Source organism: Rhyacophila brunnea, unplaced genomic scaffold (assembly GCF_057557595.1).
Source record: "Rhyacophila brunnea isolate RB1 unplaced genomic scaffold, BYU_Rbru_1.0 scaffold_18, whole genome shotgun sequence".
Taxonomy (NCBI): Eukaryota; Metazoa; Arthropoda; class Insecta; order Trichoptera; family Rhyacophilidae; genus Rhyacophila; species Rhyacophila brunnea.
Window position 1 is genome coordinate 7,154,339 of NW_028232837.1, and position 21,359 is coordinate 7,175,697.

General features: G+C 36.5%; 1 protein-coding gene across 3 annotated transcripts; it reads right to left on the minus strand.

Moving 5' to 3' along the window:
- Window positions 1-5,900: 5,900 nt before the first annotated feature.
- On the minus strand, window positions 5,901-19,020 carry LOC147073152 (uncharacterized). 3 transcript variants are annotated; one of them, XM_085945338.1, is made up of 5 exons: window positions 18,612-18,979; window positions 17,009-17,089; window positions 13,306-13,490; window positions 10,785-10,860; window positions 5,901-9,254 (listed from the first exon to the last, which is right to left on the minus strand). In XM_085945338.1, the coding sequence occupies exons 1-5, from the start codon at window positions 18,843-18,845 to the stop codon at window positions 8,970-8,972; spliced, it is 861 nt and encodes a 286-aa protein (XP_085801464.1). In that variant the 5' UTR covers window positions 18,846-18,979; the 3' UTR covers window positions 5,901-8,969. The 3 variants fall into 3 exon arrangements, with proteins under 3 accessions (XP_085801464.1, XP_085801465.1, XP_085801466.1); XM_085945339.1 differs by lacking the exon at window positions 18,612-18,979 and adding an exon at window positions 17,682-18,055; XM_085945340.1 differs by lacking the exon at window positions 17,009-17,089 and having other exon boundaries at window positions 18,612-19,020.
- Window positions 19,021-21,359: the final 2,339 nt, after the last annotated feature.

The window sequence follows — 21,359 nt, forward strand, 5'->3', positions numbered from 1 at the left end:
ACTACATAGTGATACCGAATATCATAATGCCTAAATCCCCCATCAAAAATCCTCCAATCGACAGAGTTGGGAATATAATGGTAATATTATTGTAACTGTAAATGAGTTAAGGCTAGACCAGGATGCACAGCGAAACAAACAAAAAGAAAGTTACCGTTATCTGTTTTTGGGCGGACGAAGGATCGAGAGTAGGTAGTACGGTCAGTCGGTAATCTACCCTTGAGCCTTGAACGTCGCATTTAAATACGATTTGCCACCTCTTTGCGCCAAAGCGTGCGTTTACAAATGTTATTAATAAGTAATTGTTACTTGTCAAGCGAAATATACTTACGTTATGTCCCTGAATCAGTGTTTTTAATACGTAAGTGGAAAAGTGTAAATCAACACCCTACGTAAACCCATACCCATCAATAGGTACTAATAAAGTTTAATGTGTACTATTTACGGCGGATCTTAACAGCCTACCTCCACCCTTCGCTAATGTCGCCATGAGACGCCATGGAATATAATATCCTTGAATGAACCCAACACACGAATTCTTGGTCTTGTGGAGGTAGGCAGGTGGTACATTCGCGGGAACGGCAAATAATAAAAGTAAAAATGCGAATATTACGTCCCTTTTTTATATAGTATTTTTTATCGTCCTTTCGTGACTCCAATATCTAATAAATGTGTTGTATGGATACATTACTAACAAAATACGAGTATATAGGTACCACTAAATCTAATTATTTAAATGCCATCTCTATTTCAATAGACAATATTGCGAGTCCACGGTTTCAGATACATTTAAAAATACACCTGACAATTTTCAAAACTAGCGAGTGGCGAGACTGGCAAAAATATTTGTATAAATTAATTAGGTAAGTTTGTACCTACCTATAATTCAAATATATACACGTTTCATTACTGGTCATCAAGGACGTGACGTAAGTAAACTAGACATCGCGAAACCTTTTATGTTAATACACTTTGTTTCCAACCAGTGAGCTGATTTTTTTTAATTGAAAGATATTTCCGTCATTACTAAGTTTAGGTACTTACCTATTTCTATATATACCTAATGATTCTCCTCGATTTGCCGCCCTTCGAGTAACTGCCATCTCCAAGCGACGCTCACTCTGCCTACCCCCACGGGACGTCACTGAATTGTATATATTTCCTGTCAGTGACAAAAATTACATACATCCCTCAATAAAGACAGTCAACAGGTGGGTTTTCGGGTCCGGACTCTTCTCCAGGAAAATTATTGAGGTGAGTAGAATAATATAACTTCGTCATCTTCGCGACTTCCTGGCTGGAGGTCGTGACCCGGATGAGTTTGCTATCGAATAGTCGTCTCATAAAATGTTTATTTTATTATTATTACGAAAGACAAGACAATGCGGATGACACAAATGGACACTAATTATCCTAATAATTATGACCATTAGGCGACAAGCATTCGATAACTACTTGTGGATGCTACAGGTAGCAATGACTAGTAGATGAGCACTAGTAGAGGTTATAGCTGGACTCGAAAATCGAAGAGTCTGGGTATGAGGAATGTACCCGGAAAAGTGCAGGGTGCCGCAAGAAGCTATTAAACGGGATAAATGTGGAACCCCACCCCCTACGCCTTAAAAACCATTAAAAATATACATTTTTTTTTAAATAGACCCCCCCTCAATCATTTTTTTGTGTGCGCGCCTGACGGCCCGTGTGCGTAATTAAAAATAGATATGTGTTTATCACAGTTGAAATTGTATCTTTCTGCAAAAGATATAAAATGCAAAACATAAACACCATACCGAAAGGATTAGTGCCAATATTAAGGGTTGTGTTTTTTTTTTAAATATATTTTTATAAATAATAGTTAGAAAGACTTTTGCAAACCCTGTAAAAAAATCGTCAATAAGGAAAATAGCAACCGTAAAAGATTGGTGTTGCCAGACTCTTGAAATTATTGTATAGGTATCAAAACGAACCCAATTTTGATTGTCGAGAAGATCGGGTCGTAAACATTTTGAATAAACCTATATTTAGCCGCGTCAATAAGTTTAGGTATTCATAAATATCATTATTAATTTCAGCCTACTACCAGGGTCGGATTTTCACTTTAAGGGGCCCTGACCCCCTATGTTAGAACTTGCGAGTGCCAGCTGCCCGGTCGACATGACATCATTGTGACGTACTACCGGAGTGATAATAGCATTCGAGAAAATAACGCTACTCAGACAGTGGCGCTATTCATTGTTACCATACACATATAGGTGTTTCATCATATTAATATCTATGGTGAGCACTGTGCGCTGGGCGGCATGCCTCGAGCGTGTATTGGCTGACGTCACAATTACGTCATGTCGTCTGGTGCCACACGAGTCGATAGTTAGGAAATCGCGGTGCTAGGCTAATACGGGGAGCCAAAAATCCTAAAACGTACCTAAACAATAGGTACCTAAGGTTTACTTTTATATTTGTTTTATCGTAATTATTAAGTATGTTTAAGTTGTAAACCAATTTCAACCAATTTCAATCAATTTAATGCAACATGAAACTTCTTCAACGTATAAATCTTATGCCGGGTCCACACTGGCAACATGTCGCCGGCAACCTCGTTAAATTTTACGTTAATTATCTTACTTATCGTAAAATTTAACGAGGTTGTCGCGCGACATGTTGCCAGTGTGGATCCGACATTAGATATGTCTTTACTGTGCTGTTGCTCAGTTGAGGCCTGAATCAACTTGGGGATATTATTATTTATTTTTTAATTGGTTTTGATTTTAAACTGTGTTGACTTAATGTATTTTACTTGTAATGAATAAAATTGCAGGATGCGATGCCAATCACATCTTCTGGAAGTGTCCCCAACATGGCCCCCACAAAGGGGAGGGGGCTGACAGGGCCCTAGCCTGGGGGCCCGGTGTGACGGATCGACCAGCTAAGTGACAAGTATTATCATAAATTTGCTCTAATAGTAAAAACAGTCGCCTGCGGAACTATTTTACTTCTATAGTATATAATATAGCTCGCTATCCGAATGGGAATGGCTGGAGCAACATTTAACTCAATGCGGAATGTCTGGGACTCACGATTGCCTATTCGACGCTTGCATTCGGACGGTGCTGCTTTACGGTAGCGAATCATGGCACCTTACGAAGGCTCAGAGCAACCGTATACTGAGCTTCGAAAACAGATGTTTGCGACGAATACTGGGTGTGCGGTGGTATGACTTTAGGAGCAACGAGGAGATAAGAGAATGCACCAAGCAGCCTCTCATCACGCTGAAAGTGAAGAGGCGACGTTGGACCTGGCTCGGCCACGTGCTGCGGATGCCAGAAGAGAACTTCAACCTGGCTTGCCTGTTCTTCAAGCCGACCGGATTCCGGCGTCCTGGAAGGCCGCTAAATACAATCTACAGAGTGTATACGGCGGAGCTACGGGATGCTGGTTTGACCTGGAACGAAGCAAGAAGACTGGCGAGCGACAGGGATTCTTGGAGGCGCCGCGTGGTGTCCATATGCTCCAGTTAAGGGGCGGATATGGCAAAAGAAGAAAGAAAGAAGAAGTATATAATATAGGTACCTATATTTAAACATGTGGTTGTATGACACAATGTAAGTAATGTAATATGATGATCGATATACTTAAATGAAAATTCACATGTATAATTTTATAATTTTAACTACGTTACTATCGAGCATCACAGTGCCATTAATTTTAGCGATAGATAGAGGGGCAGCCAAAGATCCAGGCCTGGCGGCCCGTTTCAGGATGTGGAGGCAGTGACGTCCCGTGGGGGTAGGCAGATTGAGCGTCGCTTGGGGGCGGCAATTACTCAAAGGGCGGCAAATCGAGGAGAATCATTTAGAATATATAGAAATAGCTAAAATTATTTTGTTGACATATTGTACAATAATAACATAGTGAAAATGATAAATCTAATAATCTGTGTATTGCCAAATGGTACATACCAAATGTGTCTTGTGATTTGGATGTCTAACATAATTATTACCTACCTATTATTATATTATATTTATTCGCTTTTTATATCTAAATTTAATTTAATATATTTTAGTGGTAGGTATTTATTTTGTTAGTAATGTATCCATACAACATATTACATACATACATATTGGAGTCATGAAAGGATGATAAAAAATACTGTGTAAAAAAATGGGGCGGCATTATGGCGCTGGCTAGGGGCGGCATTTTGTCTCAGGACGTCACTGTGTGGGGGCCATGGTCTGCATATTAATCCGTCACCTCAATACTACAACTAGATAATTCTGATTCGGTCATTGTTGAGAAAATGAAATTTAAACTTTACCTGATCAACATAAATCTAGTCTATAATCATTATTCAAAATAAAAATGGAAAATCTTGCTTCTATAATTTAGAACAATTAAATAATGTTCAATTGTATGAAAAAATATTGTAGATATATTAATTATTTATTTGTTTGATGCATTTATGGTTTTAAAGTTATCAAATATTTTCAAACACCAAATTAATACAATTCCAATTAACTTCTGACTTACCTAGTTTTATCATTTTGTAGAGAAAGAAATGTAGAATTATCAATAGCTATCTTAAAAACAGTGAAAATCAAGTTATCTAGTTGTAGTTATTGAGGTGACGTTATATTTGTAAAAATGTGTGGTATTGAAACGAGCAGCAGTTCTTTGATTTAATATAATATTATTCTGATTATCTGGCAACATCCGCGAAACACCCACATAGATATTATTTATAATTTATTATATTATTTTAAAAGCGACTGTTAATAAGGTTACCTGTCAACTTGACAAATCTGCAATAGCAAATTGACACAGATATATACAATAGAAATAGAATATACTTAGCCATGTATTATTTTTATAAAGAATATATTTGTCATTAAATCTTATAAAAAAATAACTAGAAAATAATTATGCATGCCATTTCAAAATATTCAGAACCCATGCTATCTGCACTCCAAAGATAACGTGACGTACTTGCAAGAATAAATTAATATTTATAATAAACACTATCACTGCTAACCTTTTAATTATGAATTTTGCGACCTGACCTAATATTGACTATTGCTGATTAATACTGACCTATTGATTGTATTATTAGTGATAAGGTAGAGGTTTTTGTAATAAGATATTATAATTGTTACTAAAAGTTAGCCGTCTAAACAGTCAAAAAAGTCTATCTCGCTCTAAAAGTTAGCACAGTCAAGAGAGTGCTGTTAAAACAGCACTTATTGTAACAATTACAACTAATTTATTGTAAAAATTATAATACCTCAATACAAATATATGAAAAACTACACTCGATAGCAGCCTTGTGTATAGAATAGATGCGCAACTATGCATAAATTGTTTGTTATATTTTTTATTGTAATCCTTGACTTCATAGGTAGGCGGATAAGGTTGTTACCTACTTTATTGTATTAATTTATTATATAAGTTAGAACTAACTATCAGTGCATATTTACCTTTTGGTTTAGTGCTTGAAGATGCCGAAACGCAAAACTACTCAAATGGAATAGTACAAAACTTAAATCCATTAGAATTCAATTAATATTTGTTTTATGTCTTTTTGTTTCTTTCGACATTTGATCATTTGGAAATGCACGAATCAGTTTTCTGTATGTATTGATTGTTTACACAAGACTAAAGCTGGAAATGAAACCGGAACTGTACCCTGTAAGTGTATCCTTATAATTATTTTGGAACCGGAACCGTTGATCCAAAATCTTGAGAACACAGAACCGGAATCGTTTAGAAATCTCAGGGTTCCATTGTGTCAATTTGTCATATTCTTATTCTCTAGTTCTTCATCGTCATCCACTCATACTAGACTCACTCATTTAAAAAAAATATATTAATTAATATGTATGCTTAATACATTCCGAAATACTGTTTTACAAAATGTTGCTAAATGATAACGGAGTTACTCCTGAAAACCGACTGATTGTCACTTTGAGATACTTGGCAACATACTATCCATTGTGGTTTTACCCAATGACATTAATATGTCATTGGTTTTACCACAGTTATTATCAGAAATTTCAAAACACTATATAAATTTTTAAAAATTACATACAGCTAAGAAAAAAACATGTTTAGATAATAGAAACTCTTTATTAAATAAACAAAATTAATCTTTCATTATCGTAAGCTACTGAATATCATAAAATTAATTAGAAAAACTTAATTTCCTATGCTATATTTACAGAAAACTAAAAGTTAGCTGTACAGTTATATTTAAAAAAAAAAAAAAAATTATTGGTGAAATGTGATTATACCTAATATGTGGGTATCTATTTAATTCACAACTGGCATTACCTATCTCTAAAATCACTAGTCCTAAAATATTTTTGGTAAAGCCACAGAAAGTTGGGAGGTATTAAATACAAAATGCCTAGGTATGTATTCGCTGAGGAGGCCAGTTGGTACCTACGACCTCAGTTCTGTTATCAAACTAGAGGTCAAAGGAATAGACAAACCAAAACGGAGCATAGTATCCGATAAAGCAAGAGAGCGCGTCGAAAAAATGCTGACAGAGAGGTACGCAGGATGGATCCACCTTTATACAGATGGATCCAAAGATGAGAATAGAGCAGGAGCAGCTCTTGTGATACCAGAAGTAGGTATAAACAAGAGCTGGAAGCTAAACCCAGCAATACCAATAATGACGGCGGAACTCATCGCGATAAACGAAGCAATTAATTAAACTGTAAGCGATGATTTCTCGGCGCAATCCGCTGTCATTTTAACAGACTCCAAAAGCGCTTTACAACATCTTGCCGCAGCAACTCGCTCACATAACAGTAAAACCATAGCATACCACATCCTTGACCAGATCGACGCCAAGAAAAATAGAGAAGGAGATCTATCCCTTCAATGGATCCCATCGCACATGGGCATTGAGGGCAATGAAAGGGCAAATGATCTGGCAAAGGAAGCTGGCCATTCAGGGGTACCATATCAGTGGATACCAGAAAACCTGGACTGGAATGAGGCTATAAAGAAAATGTGCCATAGTATGTGGATAGATTTTCACCATAGGGCATCATTAGAAAAGGGGAAATGGAATAAGTCTATTCTACCATCACCACGAGAGGTGCCCTGGTTTATGGAGTCTTCTTTGACGAGGAATGAGCTTAAGTTAATACTGAGGCTAAGAACAGGGTACACCATGGGCAAAAGATTTGATGTTCTCATGGGAAGAAGCGAATCGCAACTCTGCGATGAATGTCATGTTTTAGAGGACATTGTACATATAGCACTGCAATGCCCCAAATATGAAATTCACAGAGTATAGCTGCGAATTACGGATATCTATGAGAATGTCGACGAATTGAAGGGTGTCCTGGCGGTGGGTAAGACGGAAGAGCTAGGCAAAATTGTAAAGTTATTTAACAGAATAGGAGTGAGGACCTGATCGACGGATCCCCTTCTAGAAGAGAAGAGGCGATATGACAGCGAGTCGCAGTCAAAGCCTCGGTAAAATCACAAAAAAAAATATATATTTTTGGTATTCCAAATCCGAAAACAGCTATTACTGTTTACCGCTTATTTTAAAAAGTTACATGTGTTATAAATTTTAAATAAAAAAAAAAATAGAATAAATGAATACCATTTGTAAGGTAATTCATGAAAAAGTAACAATTATGCATTAGTTAGTTTTAATAATGCTTCGTGTACGTCCTGACTGGCAGCGTTTGGCGCAATGTTGAGCGGTGTGCGCAACACAAACGTATAACCGTGTGTGAAATTGTTCGTAGACAAAGTCTTTTTTTGGTTATACATTTATACGTTTGAGTTGCGCGCGTAGCTCAACGCTGCCACTCAGGACGAACACTTACCAGTTAACTTTTAAATATTTGATAGCATTAAAAACAAAGTCTCTCCCCAATCTTAGTAAAAGTTGTCCACAATTCATGTCGAAAATTTTAATACTATATTTCGTCAGTCATAAGGTGCATGTTTTTCTTATTTTAGTGTCTCTCATTTCAGAATGTGTCTTACAATCGCTGTTAAAAAAAATTGCAGTCCACCAACGGCAAGATGAAAATTTGACAGAGGCGAAATGAATATCTGTCATTGGAGAAATGATTGCAAATCTATATATTCTTACAAGGCAATGATTTTCACATTTTTTTTATTACAATCTAATTCTTGTATTATTGTAGATTAATAAATTAATGTGTGTGTTAAAACTGTAGCGTCTAGGAGGGTTTTGTAACAGGGAAGAGATAACTTAAATCAGGGGTAGTCAACCTGGTCCCTACCGCCCACTAGTGGGCGTTCTAGCTGTTGTGGTGGGCGGTAGGGGTTTTAATTTAGGGGCTAAATTTCATCAGACTTCATGCTTCTATGCATGCAAAGTATAAATTAAAAGATAGATTTATCTACGGTAAGTTGTTTTATACCCACATTTGCACCCACGGTGGCCGCGCGGCTTAAATGTTGGACTATAACGCCGTGGGTCCCAGGTTCGAATCCTGGGTCTGGCAAGTACACATTGTTTTTCAATTTGTATGGACCTAATAGGTTGAGCAAGTGGCTGACATCCATTTCTCGTAAAAAGAAAATCTGTTAATACAAACCTCTACTCTGTGGAGGCCCATATGATCTTATTAGGATCGGACATGGTCGGAAAAAAAAAGAAAAACTTGTTTTTATTAAGATTTATTCTGCCAAACTTAACGAAAGTCTGACTTGGTAAGTAATTATTATTATATGCTTTAACTTGCTGTAATTCTTTATACATTTTATAAAGTAAAGTTACTTTCCTACTTTATAAATTACCATTACCGTGGAACCGGTGGGCGGTTAGAAAATTTTACGACTAACAGAGATACAAAAGTGGGCGGTAGGTATAAAAAGGTTGACTACCCCTGGCTTAAATCACCACCAAAGTCCAGTAACAGATATGACACAGAAGGAAAAAGGTTTGGTGATTGAAAGATGAACAGGTAAATGATGATTTATGACGACTCCTCTAATTCTATTGATGTTCGAAATGTTAATTTTTCCATTTTTCCATAAAAAATGACTTCCGCTATAATTTTTTCTGCTATACAACGTTGTGTTTTAGTCATTTCTTTTAACTGCAGTCCTATTGTCCTTCCATATGACTCCGTGGCAGAGCTGTCTTCAGTAGATAATAAATTATGTGCCATTTTCATCAATTTTTCTCGTTTCCTGAATAAATGTGTGGCTTGTCGTTTTCTAGACGGTAATTCAATTATATTGGCTTTTGTTTCAGGTACCTGTAACAGAAAATGAAAAGATGGAGACAACGCAGCAATTTAAAACAATGTGACAATTTTGAATTCGTATGGGCCGCGAAATATTATGTCTGCTTTTCAAAAGGGGTGATAACAGTGGGATCAAATGAGTGGATTTTCGATGTAGGCAGACTATGGAGATTCAAATATAGTGAATAAGTACTTATCAGTCATACTTATGGGACGTAAAAAGATAATAATACCCCGTTGACACGTGCATGAATTAATTATTGCTGACAGTACGTATTATCGCAGCCATAAAAAGAAAATTCACGCGTAAACGTATTATCGTTCAAGTTGCAAGATTGCATGCATGGATCAAAAAAGTTCAGAAGCTGCTGAATTTTCACGCAATAATTGGTACTTGCATGGTGAGTGAGCATAGAAGAATGATGACCAGTAGAACGAAAGTGGCGAACCTGCCGAACTACACTGCACAGGATATTTTGTTGTTTGCTGATTACTGTACGACATGATCTTCATGGCTACGTGTTAAAACTGTGAACTAACAGGCCCCTCCTACTTTTAACCGCACTAGCGACTTCCGATTATTGTCTAGATCTTCTTGTCGGACAGTATCTACGAACCTGTCCGAGCCTGTCTGACCCTGCCAAATAGCACCATACAATGACAACATCGCGTCTGGCTTACGTTTGAAGAATGTGATTGGAGAGACAGTACTTTTATGTGTAAACAGTTATTATCTTCAATGATTTTGGGTCATTTAATTGCAAATCTTCTTGCTATCAGGCACAATATTAGAAAGTTAAATTCTTATATCTGGTATGACGTCGAGCCTGTTCCTGGACTTTGATTTTATTGCACCATAACAAGACAATCCTGCTTTGCATAAATATGTAATATTAAACGAAAGTAAAGTAAGAATAGCTTGTTTTGACACTGGGGTACTTTTCTGATATATTCGCGGAACACCTATTCACGCTCCGTGGAACATAGTTTGGGATTTACTTTGAAATTATCTAATTATTAATTATCTGCTTGAAGGTTGATAATGAAAAGCTTTTAACTCCAGTGCATTTAGCCAATCTGTTTCCAATCAATTCCGGTAGATGTCATTATATTTTAAACAAAAACATGATACAATTTTCTCGACATGTTAGTGAATGATAATGGCCACACAACACTGTAGGTATACTTGGTCACAGCGTGTGTGTATATACAAATAAAAGTATTAAATAGTGATTTATAATTAATTATTCAATTTATATTACGCAGTTGTCATACTTATACATACCAATATAATATTATGTCAATCAGTAAATATTTAAATAATTATATTGACCAATAGAAATTTTTAAAATGGCAACAATTCTAACTGTGGATCGCGTGTTGACACACCAACGAACTACTTTCACATCTGTCATTTTATTTTGAGCTATGCATGACATTTTAATTTCTACTTTATTTAACATAACTTGACATTTTATGCATCTTAGCCATAGATACTTGTAATAAGCAATAATACTTAGAGAAGCTTGAACATCGACTTACCTCTTCATCATTATAGCTACTGTTCATCATAATAGTTTCAACGTGTGGCGGGCGGTGAGGTTTGCTCGTGGGGATGCTGTTGAAAAATCATTAATATTTAATTACTATATAATATTATCGGTGCTCCTGAACTTTGTGGGTTACAAAACTATATTTACTTACATCATTCGGAGACAGAAAGTAGCACAACATTATACAAAATTGGATTGGTGTTAGACTCCCACGTGGCCAAATTTTTTTCTAAGATTGTTTCTAGTATGTTTTTTACGGTAGGTATTGTCAATGGTTACATGTAAATTGTGTGTATTAACTTCACTGTGAGCTGCCTTACCGGAAAGAGATTGCCGTATAGCATTGAGACAAAAAAACTATGCATTGTTCGTGGAGCATTGCAGATAGTAATGTTTCAAGTTCCAATTTTATTAGATTCAATAAGAACATTCACTTGATCCAGAATAATAACACGGTCGTGAACACCTGCATCATAAAATTGGACTAATTACATGTAACAAGAACTACTCAGTTGTCTTGAACCTCGAAGGATTTGTCAAAATCAGTTTCTCATTTCGAACAGTTAATGAAATTACTGCTTCAAATTGACCTTATGTAGAATGCTTTTATTTTTAATAAGAAAATATATACATTCTATTAAATAAAATGCAAAATTTTAAGTAATCCTATGGAATTTGTATGGAAATACATAATTTGTTAGTCAGGATTTCATAAAGAAAGGTACAGAGCGACTTTAATATTGAGTCTTCCACGTCACTACGGTTGTTTCTGCAACTAAAATCCTCCCTCTGCATTTACTTTCACCGGTACCACATTCCCTTTGCCTGTAATTCAGTGTGTATTCGATATTGTATGGGATTTTATTAATATTAAAATATCTAAATCTTGCGAAAGCAGACGAAGAGCATCATTTCAAATGTAGAACTATTGTGAGGAGAAACAGAAAAGAAAGCTTTTAATTAAATTTAATAGTGCCAGAGATAGTGTATCTGCTATGACATATCAACACGCAAAGAGCATGTTATCTAATAGTATTAGCGCGGAATAACCATGTGACGTAACAGTGTCAGCGCATCCAGCACTGTGATGTAGGAGACTTAATATAGAAGTCGGTCTATATTAAGTGTTTTTTTTTGACCATGTTAGATACTAATAAGATCATATCGTCTGTAATTTTCTACAAACACGTATCTCAAAAAACACAACTTTTCAGTAGAGGCAAATAACAACTTTATTCTCTCAGTTTTTAATTTAGAAATAAATTTTCTTCTATGAAATATCCATTTAGTATAGTTGCACATATTTTCATGAAAAAAATGTTATGTTTCTCCAATTTATCGCACTATACTTTCGACCGATTGGTCTTATTGTCGGAGATACGAGAATGAGTTGCAACTTTACTGTGAATATTACTGCAGCAAACACGTATCTTGACTTACGAGAAAGAGCTTCAGTACAATCATCTGTCGAGTTCAGTATTCTGTATACTTACAAACACGTAACTGAAGATACAAGTTTATAATATTTATAAGTCTTTTATTGTGATACGAGTTTTTATTATTTTCTTCTTCGATGGCGCTACAGCTCAAGTCGAGCCCTGGCCTCTTCCACCGCTGTCCTCCAGCCGGAACGGTCCTCCGCACGTCTTTTCCAGTTCCTGATTTTTAGTATCTGGTTGGCATCTTTTGTAACATTATCACCCCATTGTGAGCATGGCTTTCCCACTGGCCTTTTCCCTCCTGGGTTTCCTTCGAGGATCTTCTTCGGTATCCGTGACTCAGGCATGCGCTGGACATGGCCTGCCCAGTTTAGCCTCTGGAGTTTTATGAAGTTGGAGAGTTTTGAATCTTGGTATAAGCGGTATAGTTCCGTGTTGTACCTAATTCTCCACTCCCCACCATCATTCATGGGTGCGTATATCCGCCTAAGGATCTTTCTCTCACAGCAATCCACCATTTCAGCTGCTTTCACATTTAGCGTCTATGACTCGCACCCGTATGCAACGACTGTGCGTATGACGGTTTTATAGAGCCGCGTCTTAGTTTTTCTGTAGACATTTCTGGATTTGAATATGGGCAGCAATGAGAAGTACGATTTATTTGCAGCGGTTATTCGGGCTTTTGTTATCGCTTAAATATATTATGTTGTAAAGTAATTTTTGAGATACGTGTTAGTGGAATATGTGCGTATTCAAATTCTGAATTCATTACATCAAACAGCTCAAAACTGACAAAAATTGAGATACGTGTTGATAGAAAATTAGCGACGATATGGGCCCCCACTCAACCTTTTAGGTCCAAACTCTGACTCAAATACAAATTGAAAAACAATTGTATTTGCCAGACCCAGGATTCGAACCTAGAACTCACGACGTTATAGGCCGTCGCTTAAGCCACTCAGCCATCGTGGGCCTGATTGGTAATGAATAATGATTAATAATGTACAACTGAAGAAATTTAGTTTACAAATCAATTATTACAATAAATATATATTATTATTAATAACATACTATTTTATCGAGTATTTCTTGGGACGCTCTGTATCTACAGCATCAATTGGTTGCATGTCACTGCTGTCGACGTTGAATCCACTTATATCTAACTCATCCTTCTCATCCAAAAATGTTAAGTAGTGATAATACCATAATGTAGGTACATATTCAATTTCCGCTCCTGTGGCTTTACTGTGCTGTACCTGAAATGAACATAAAACATTTAGTATTATAATTATCCTCAAGACACCAAAAAAAGTGTCAGGCAAGGTGATACAATCTCACCCAAACTGTTCACAGTAGTGATGCACACCGCAGTCCAACAAAATAACAAGTACTTTATCACCAGTATGTAACTATTAAATTTAAAACAATAAAATGTATGTCTCGTCTAGTATAATATCATTATTTTACAACATTTTTACACACTGTGGGCCTGTGAAAAATTATAAAATAGATAAATTGGCCCTTCTTACAAATAGGTTGCGCACCACTGACTTACAGCTTTCGTTAAAGACTTATTTAGGCAATTTGCCAGGAAGAAAAATAATAAATGAGTGAGCATCCGAGTCATTTGCACATTGCCAATGATGGTAGTCTTCACGCAAGATATATAAGACCTTCTAAGCAAAATTCAGAAACTGAACGATTCTTTATCCGCAGGTTTAAGTCTATGTGTCATCATAATATACATCCAAACCCCGCCACGTGATCAGTAACATGAATTTTTTTTAATGCATAACGAAATAATAATATGTACCTTAAAACGGGGTGAGATTAGACCAATGCTATGGTCAATATTTTTGGACGTAATTAATGTTAAATCCTCAAATTTTGTTGAATCACCATTCCGCATGACTGGATAAATTTAATAGATAAGTATCATATCATAATTATTGTTTTTCAAAAAAATATCACATATTCTTAGAATATTTAAAAAGTATTGATAACTGCTTTTCTTCCAATATGTTATTAATAACAATGATCAATACCAAGTATCGATAAATTTCATTCGATTTGACGGCCCTAATTATCTCTCACTTTGAAATAATGTCAGACTATGAAACATTACATTACGTCACCATGTTCGATCATAATATGGTTCTCCACAGGGTAGAGTATTAACATTTTTTTGTTTTTTAGAGGAATGGATGTTTCCTACTAATTGCTCAACATATTATGTCCATACGCTGGGCCCAAAGACACATTAAAAAACAACATGTGAATTTGCCAGACTCGGGATCTACAAAACTCATTTGTCGTAAAAATAAAGTGAAATCTAAAAACATACTTAAACCCAACACCAATCCCTGTAACCGTAAGGTTTCGGCCACACCGAAGTGCTTCGGTTAGTGCTAAGCTAGGTGCTATGATTGTCTACTAAAAACACTACTGCCACATTGCACGCTACGTGCTTACGTACAAATTCATTTGACATTTGGGAGCGCTCAAGTCAACACCGATGTCACTCTCAAAACTAACCAGAAAGCTACTTCTCACAGAGAATTTAAGTCTCAAATTCGAACTTGTTGGGTGCATAATGTCAACTCATCTAGAACAGCGGTCGGCAACCCAAATGCATTGGCGTGCCAAAAAACAGGTAGTTCAAAGTACTGCACACTCAGCGTGCCACTGAAATAAAACTAGTAAATTTGTTGTAAGACAATTTTATTTGACTATAATAATACACTCTACATAAAAACATCATACAATTTACAATAGGTAGGTATTTAAACATTAGTGACTCCTTGGGGTTCAATTTTGGAAGCTAATACCTCAATATTTGGTTCATAGTTAGAAGTTTTTAATTTTATGCACATTTACAAAATTTCTGCAGTTAAATGATTTCGATACGGGTTTATAATATATTTCATAACTGAGAATGTTTGCTCACAGTAGTTTGTACCTACCAAAAACATGAGCGAATGCGACTTTTTTCATACAATAAAATCTGTCTGGGAGTTCATTCCACGTTTTGGTTTCTTCGTTTTTGATAATTTCATCTCTGGCAGTTTTGAAGTTTAATTTCCAAATTTCAGAATTGTTTAATTCGATTAACTCGAAATCAACATACTCATGTTCATAAGTGTATCATCAGCTCATCACATAATATTACGGTACAGTTTTTAGTACAGAAAATTTTAATAAAACATCATTTCTGAGGCGTGCCACCAAAAAACTTTTTGCGTGTCACCTAGTGGCACGTGAGGCATAGGTTGCCGGACGCTGATCTGGAAGTACTCTTGGAGAGTTTCAACTTCTCTACAAAGAATTTAGGAAATACGATGAAAAGTTTTATTTAAGGATGAACCAAGAAACATTTGACTTATTGTTGGCAAATTAAAAGAGACATTACAAAAGGATGATACGCATTTCAGATGACACGAATTTTCTATAACACCCGAGGAACAACTTGTTGTAACATTAAGTTAAGTAAGTGAAACAATTTTGAAAGGTGTTTACCTATTCTTAGTTTGTTTTATTATGTACTCTTTTAATATTAGGTACAGTGATTTTTTTAAATATATAAGATACATAATAATATTATAGTTTATAGATTGCAGCATTTTTTGTTTGTTTTTCGAATAATTGTTACACAATTTAAAAAATAATAATTAAAATGCTTTGCATTTTAATCTTGTCATGTAAAAATTTGATATTATTCTAAATATTGCTAGATTTATAATGTTTAATAAAACTTGCTAGCATCGATTGTGACTCTGGTGACTGCTAATCAAGTATTATCTGATTATTATCAGGTTGAGTTGGACCACCTCGGTAAAAATTTAGCTGAGAAGTATCTGCATCGTTAACTAAATTAACCACTGGCAATTGGGTGATGTGATGTTGACTTGAGCGCTCCCAAATATCAAATGAATTTGTACCTAAGCACGTAGTGTGCAATATGGCAGTAGTGTTTTTAGTAGGCAAGCATAGCACCTAGCTCAGCACTAGCAAAGCACCTACCTAAACCTAAACACCTGCCGAAGCCACATTCATTTGACGTTTGGGAGCGCTCAAGTCAACAACGATGTCACCCTCAAAAGTAACCAGAAAGCTATTATTCACAGAAAATGTAAGTTTAAAATTTCGAAAGTCTCAAATTCAAACTTGTTGGGTGCATAATATCAATCCATCCCATGCGTCATTATTCATAACCTCAAAATATACCTATGGTGTTTGATGTTTGTCATACTGAAGAATCATCCGCCATCTTGCAAAATCACTAGATGACACAATAAAAATAACCAACACGTTTGTTCGTCGGAAGACTCACTAGGTGACTAATAATCACGTAGCGAGGCGCGAAGCGTGCAGTGTGGCCGTTGCGATAGTATAGGGTGCGTCCGTTCGAAAGGATATGTCACCTAGCTCGTAGCGTAGCACTAAGCACAAAGCGAGGCACCTACCTGTGCAGTTTAGTTTGTGCAGAAAATTCTCGCATGGCCACACGGCACAAGTAAATCTGCGCAAACCTCATAACGACAGAAGTCGTCGTCGAATCGCAGCAATGTCGTCAAGTGCGGATTTGTTTTTGTCACAAGCGTTGGTTAAAAAAAAGAGAAATAAATCCTACAGATCCAAGTGGACCAAACAATGGCACACAAACATACACTCGCATATAAATTTACTCCACGATTTAAGAGAAGATCCAGCTGACTGGCGGAATTATTTAAAAATGGATGAAAATGCATATTTATAATGAGTTAGAATCTTTCACCTTTTTAATTTCTTTGCGGTAGGAGCTTCGCAAAGAGTTAATTTTTTTTATCACCATTTCTCTATCAGCATCTGGTTCAACCTGTAACGATATGATAATAGTAGTCATATTATGTAATTGCTAGTTACCTACATAGGTACCAGTGTTGCCATCTTTTCAAAGTGGAATTATAGTACAGAGCCTCCAAAATTATAATTGGGGAAAAATATAGTACGCGTTGTCATAATCTGTTGAAAATGTATAGGTTTTTTGTGTCTCAGAAAAAAAGTAATGGAGAATTTGAGAAACTCTGAGACACCTTTTTATTTAGGTATGTACCTCTTCCGACCAAAAATGCTTACCGAAGAATTCAAGAAATTTCATTTTAAGTCAAGGAATTTCTTTACGTTTTTCGACCAATTTTTTTCCAAGTTCTCCAAATCTTCTTAAATTGCGAAATTAAAGTACTTTGCACCAATTTATCGAACGAAAATATCAAATTTTAGTACCTACATTTTTCATATTTTTTTCCGATATTCAAAATTATAGTATTTTGGCGTTCTATACCTGTTTTATATCGTACATAGTACGCGGACCAAAATTATACTACAAATACTATAGTTATATTATGGTTGGCAACACTGAAGTAGGTACACGTACGTACATACCAAATAAGTAATCTATAACAACTTACCTCCTTCAGTTTACTGATCAAAATTTCATATCCGTCATTCTTTTGATTCCGATCGGAATACTCCTTAGATTTAATTTTCCAAAGCGCCGGCAGAGTTTTATACAGGGCAATGAAATCGGTCAAAAACTTCTTCGAGTAGCAACGCGCGTCGGACATTTTATAAAAACAGATGTTGCGCGACCGTAACCTTCGACGAACTGACAAGCGCGGCTTGTATCCCGTATTGGTACCGTCCACACGCACACGTTTAACCGCGCAAACCGGTTTGCACAGTCCAATATTTCAATCGAGTCTAATTTTAGGCAGGCCGCATTTTTCAGTTTGCGCGTGCTTCCATTTACCCGTCCACACGCGTGAGGTTGCCTGCGCAAACCGGTTTGCGCAGCCAATCTCGCGGTAAAGACCGTTTCAGACGAGACACCGGTGTCGCGCTCGATAGAATATAGGAGGCCTTTGTATTCGAATAAAAGAGCCCTTGTATTATGTTTATGAACGCTCCAGAGCAAATGGGTCAACGCGTGTCAGGACACTTTTCCGTCGGGCGCTACATTCTCAATCCGCCGATATACTTGTTTTTATTACCGCAGCCAGTTTTATGTTCTAATTTATAACGCGAACTTATGCGTTGACTCATTAGCTCTGGGGCGTTCATGAACATAATACAAAGGCCTCTTTATTATAATACAATGGCCTCTTATATTGACGTATCGAGCGCGACACCGGTGTCCCGTCTGAAACGGGCCTAAAGCATGATCATGTTTTGTACCAAATGGCGCGAAAACTAGACGTCAAAAATAAGGCGCGAAAAATACACTTCGGCGCATGCGCACAAACCGTTCGCATCTGTCATAGATAATGTTAAGCTTATGTCCCAAACCGATTGTCGTTGCGCCCGGCTATTTAACATTAAATTTATCCAAATGTATTTACTTTTTTCCACTCTCTTTTGTAGGCAGCTCTCATATTATCGACTTTTCTTCTAACTGACGCAATGGTTGCATCATTTTCTACGAGTCTTAATCTCTCCAGTAGGACCCCGTAAGCTTGATTTCTTGAATCCTTGTCGGTGTATTGTTTATCAGTAGCATCCCATAGACACGTGAACTCTTTATACAGTTCTAAAAACTCTGCTATAACTTCACGTTCCATAGTTATGACCGCCATTGCATATCTAAGTGCAACAATTCGCACAAATATACAAAAATAAGAGCAAGTAGTTGACAATTTGTTATGATTCGCACTGACGTTAAACCCGACTGACGACCGACACGACACGATCGCCCGACACCCGAACCATCCGACAGGCCGACAACACTACAGACGCGAGACAGCCTGATTCGGTCAGGCGGCAGTGTTGCCATTTTTTGTTTCAAAATTATACCTAAAATATTTTGCCAAGTGGGTAAAATTGTAATAGGTACACGCCGGCGAGGTCCAATAATTATGATATTTTGTTTGTTTTTCAAACCACGTTATATGAGCATACAGCGTTTTTTCTTGTGTCAATGAAACTTGACATGGGAAAATATAAATCACAAATTATTTAGATGAATGGAATATTAGATAGGTTGATAGGTACCTACATATTCTTCATCGGAACATCGGGCAGTCAATTAAACACCCTTGGTGCGGTTCTGCCCCCCCCCCCCCTTCTTCGCTTCTTCTACATAGGTGAAGTATACCATGAAATATAATATTATGAAAATGTGACAAAGAGAAACATCTCGTATATCTAACTTTCACAAAAGAAGGCGCGCACACACGAAGGGGGGGGGGGGGTTCGGGAATAGACCCCTCAGAAACGAAAAAAATACAAATTATTAAGGTTGTATGCAGTGACGTCCCGTAGGGGTAGACAGATTGAGCGTTGCTTGGGGGCGGCAGTTATTCAAAGGGTGGCAAATCGCGGAGAATCATTTGGGATATATAGAAATAGGTACCTAAACTTAGTAATAACGGAAATATATTTCCACCAGCTCACATCTTTCCATCAGCTGGTTGGAATCAAAATGTATTAATTAACATAAAAGGTTTAACAGGACTGTAACTTTAATGTCGGTTTCGCGATGTCTAGTTTACTTGCGTTGTCCTTGGACGTCACTACTTGATGGCCAGCAATGACACGTCGTGTAGATTTGCGAATTATATTTGAATTATAGGTAGGTACATAATATGTAATACTAACCTAATGTAATACTAACTCGCGAGTTTTGAAAGTTGTCAGGTGTATCTGAAACCGTGGACACGCAATATTGTAAAATTTGTAAATTAGATTCAGTGGTAGGTATATATGTTTTTGTAATGTATCTATTCAACAAATTTCTTAGATATTGGAGTCATGAAAGGATGATAAAAAATATTGTACTTATAAAAAAATAGGGCGGCATTTTGGCGCTGCCTAGGGGCGTAATTTTATCTCGGGGCGTCACTGGTTGGATGGAATGTTACTTCTTCTTCTTGTCAATCTTCATGATTAAGGATCGTGACCCGAAAAATTTCTTTGTCAAATAGCCTTCTCATTGGGTTGGTCCCACCCCCCTCGGCTACTGGAAGACGCGTGGCCCTTTGAATTGGTGCAGCCATCTGAGGCGTCCAATGTTGGCTTTAATATTCTGACGTGGCTTGTCTAAAGGACGAAACAGGACATCTACTACTACCTAATAATCTTAGTAATTATAAGCCACGCCCATCCGATGACCACTTGTGGATGCAACGGCTCGCAATAACTCGTAAGTATTTATACATGCAGCCTAGTCAAGGAATATGGAATGAATATTTCATACATAATTATACCTAGCAGGTCAGATGTTTATCACAAGACAAAAAATGCGGTGAGTATGGGGAATGTACCTGTAAGGATCCGCGGTTGAAGCGAGAAGTATTACCTAAGTGGTAAGCAGGCCCCTGGGTATATGTGGAAGTCAATGGCACCAGCCAGATTTTGTTAACCTCGCCGTCTTAAAAATCAATAATAATGGGTGTTTTTTTATAAATGAACCCCTCCAAACATAGACTATATTTGCCGGCTACATCGTAGCAAACCATCTCTCAGATCTGTAAACCTTTTATCTTACTCTAGCGCGTGTCGCAGAGATTATAAGGGTACCGAATACTTTCTCACTCGCACTTATGCATCGTTTTTGTTCAGGCCTTGACTCCAAACCATTTTTCTGTGTGTGCGCCTGCTGAAAAGAGAGAGGGCTATTATATTTTTGCATACCTACATACAACAAAATAATGGCACTTAATATATTATCAAAATGGAAGTTACTTAATAAGATTCAAAAGGCTTCATCAGAAAATTCTAAATCTTTGATTATAAAATCAAAAGAAATAATATAAAAATCCATCATTACCTAGTTTTGTTTATTCGTAAACATCGAAAATTTCGTAACTGGCAAGTTACTCAATTATAATTGGAAAAGTGAATGGTGCTTAGATTGGTAGCTAATTTACTTAAACAATTGAATTAGGCGTAAATTAATACTTAAGTTTACATTGAAATCTTTTATACAGTCTGTCAGAATATAAATGTAGATATATTTATTATTATATGAACATGTAATTAATATTTCCATGGGAATAATGTTGTCAAAATTTTTCTAAATCATTATCAAATAAATTTAATGTTAGCCGGACATAAAAAAACTGACATGATAGATACTAGCAGTGACGTCC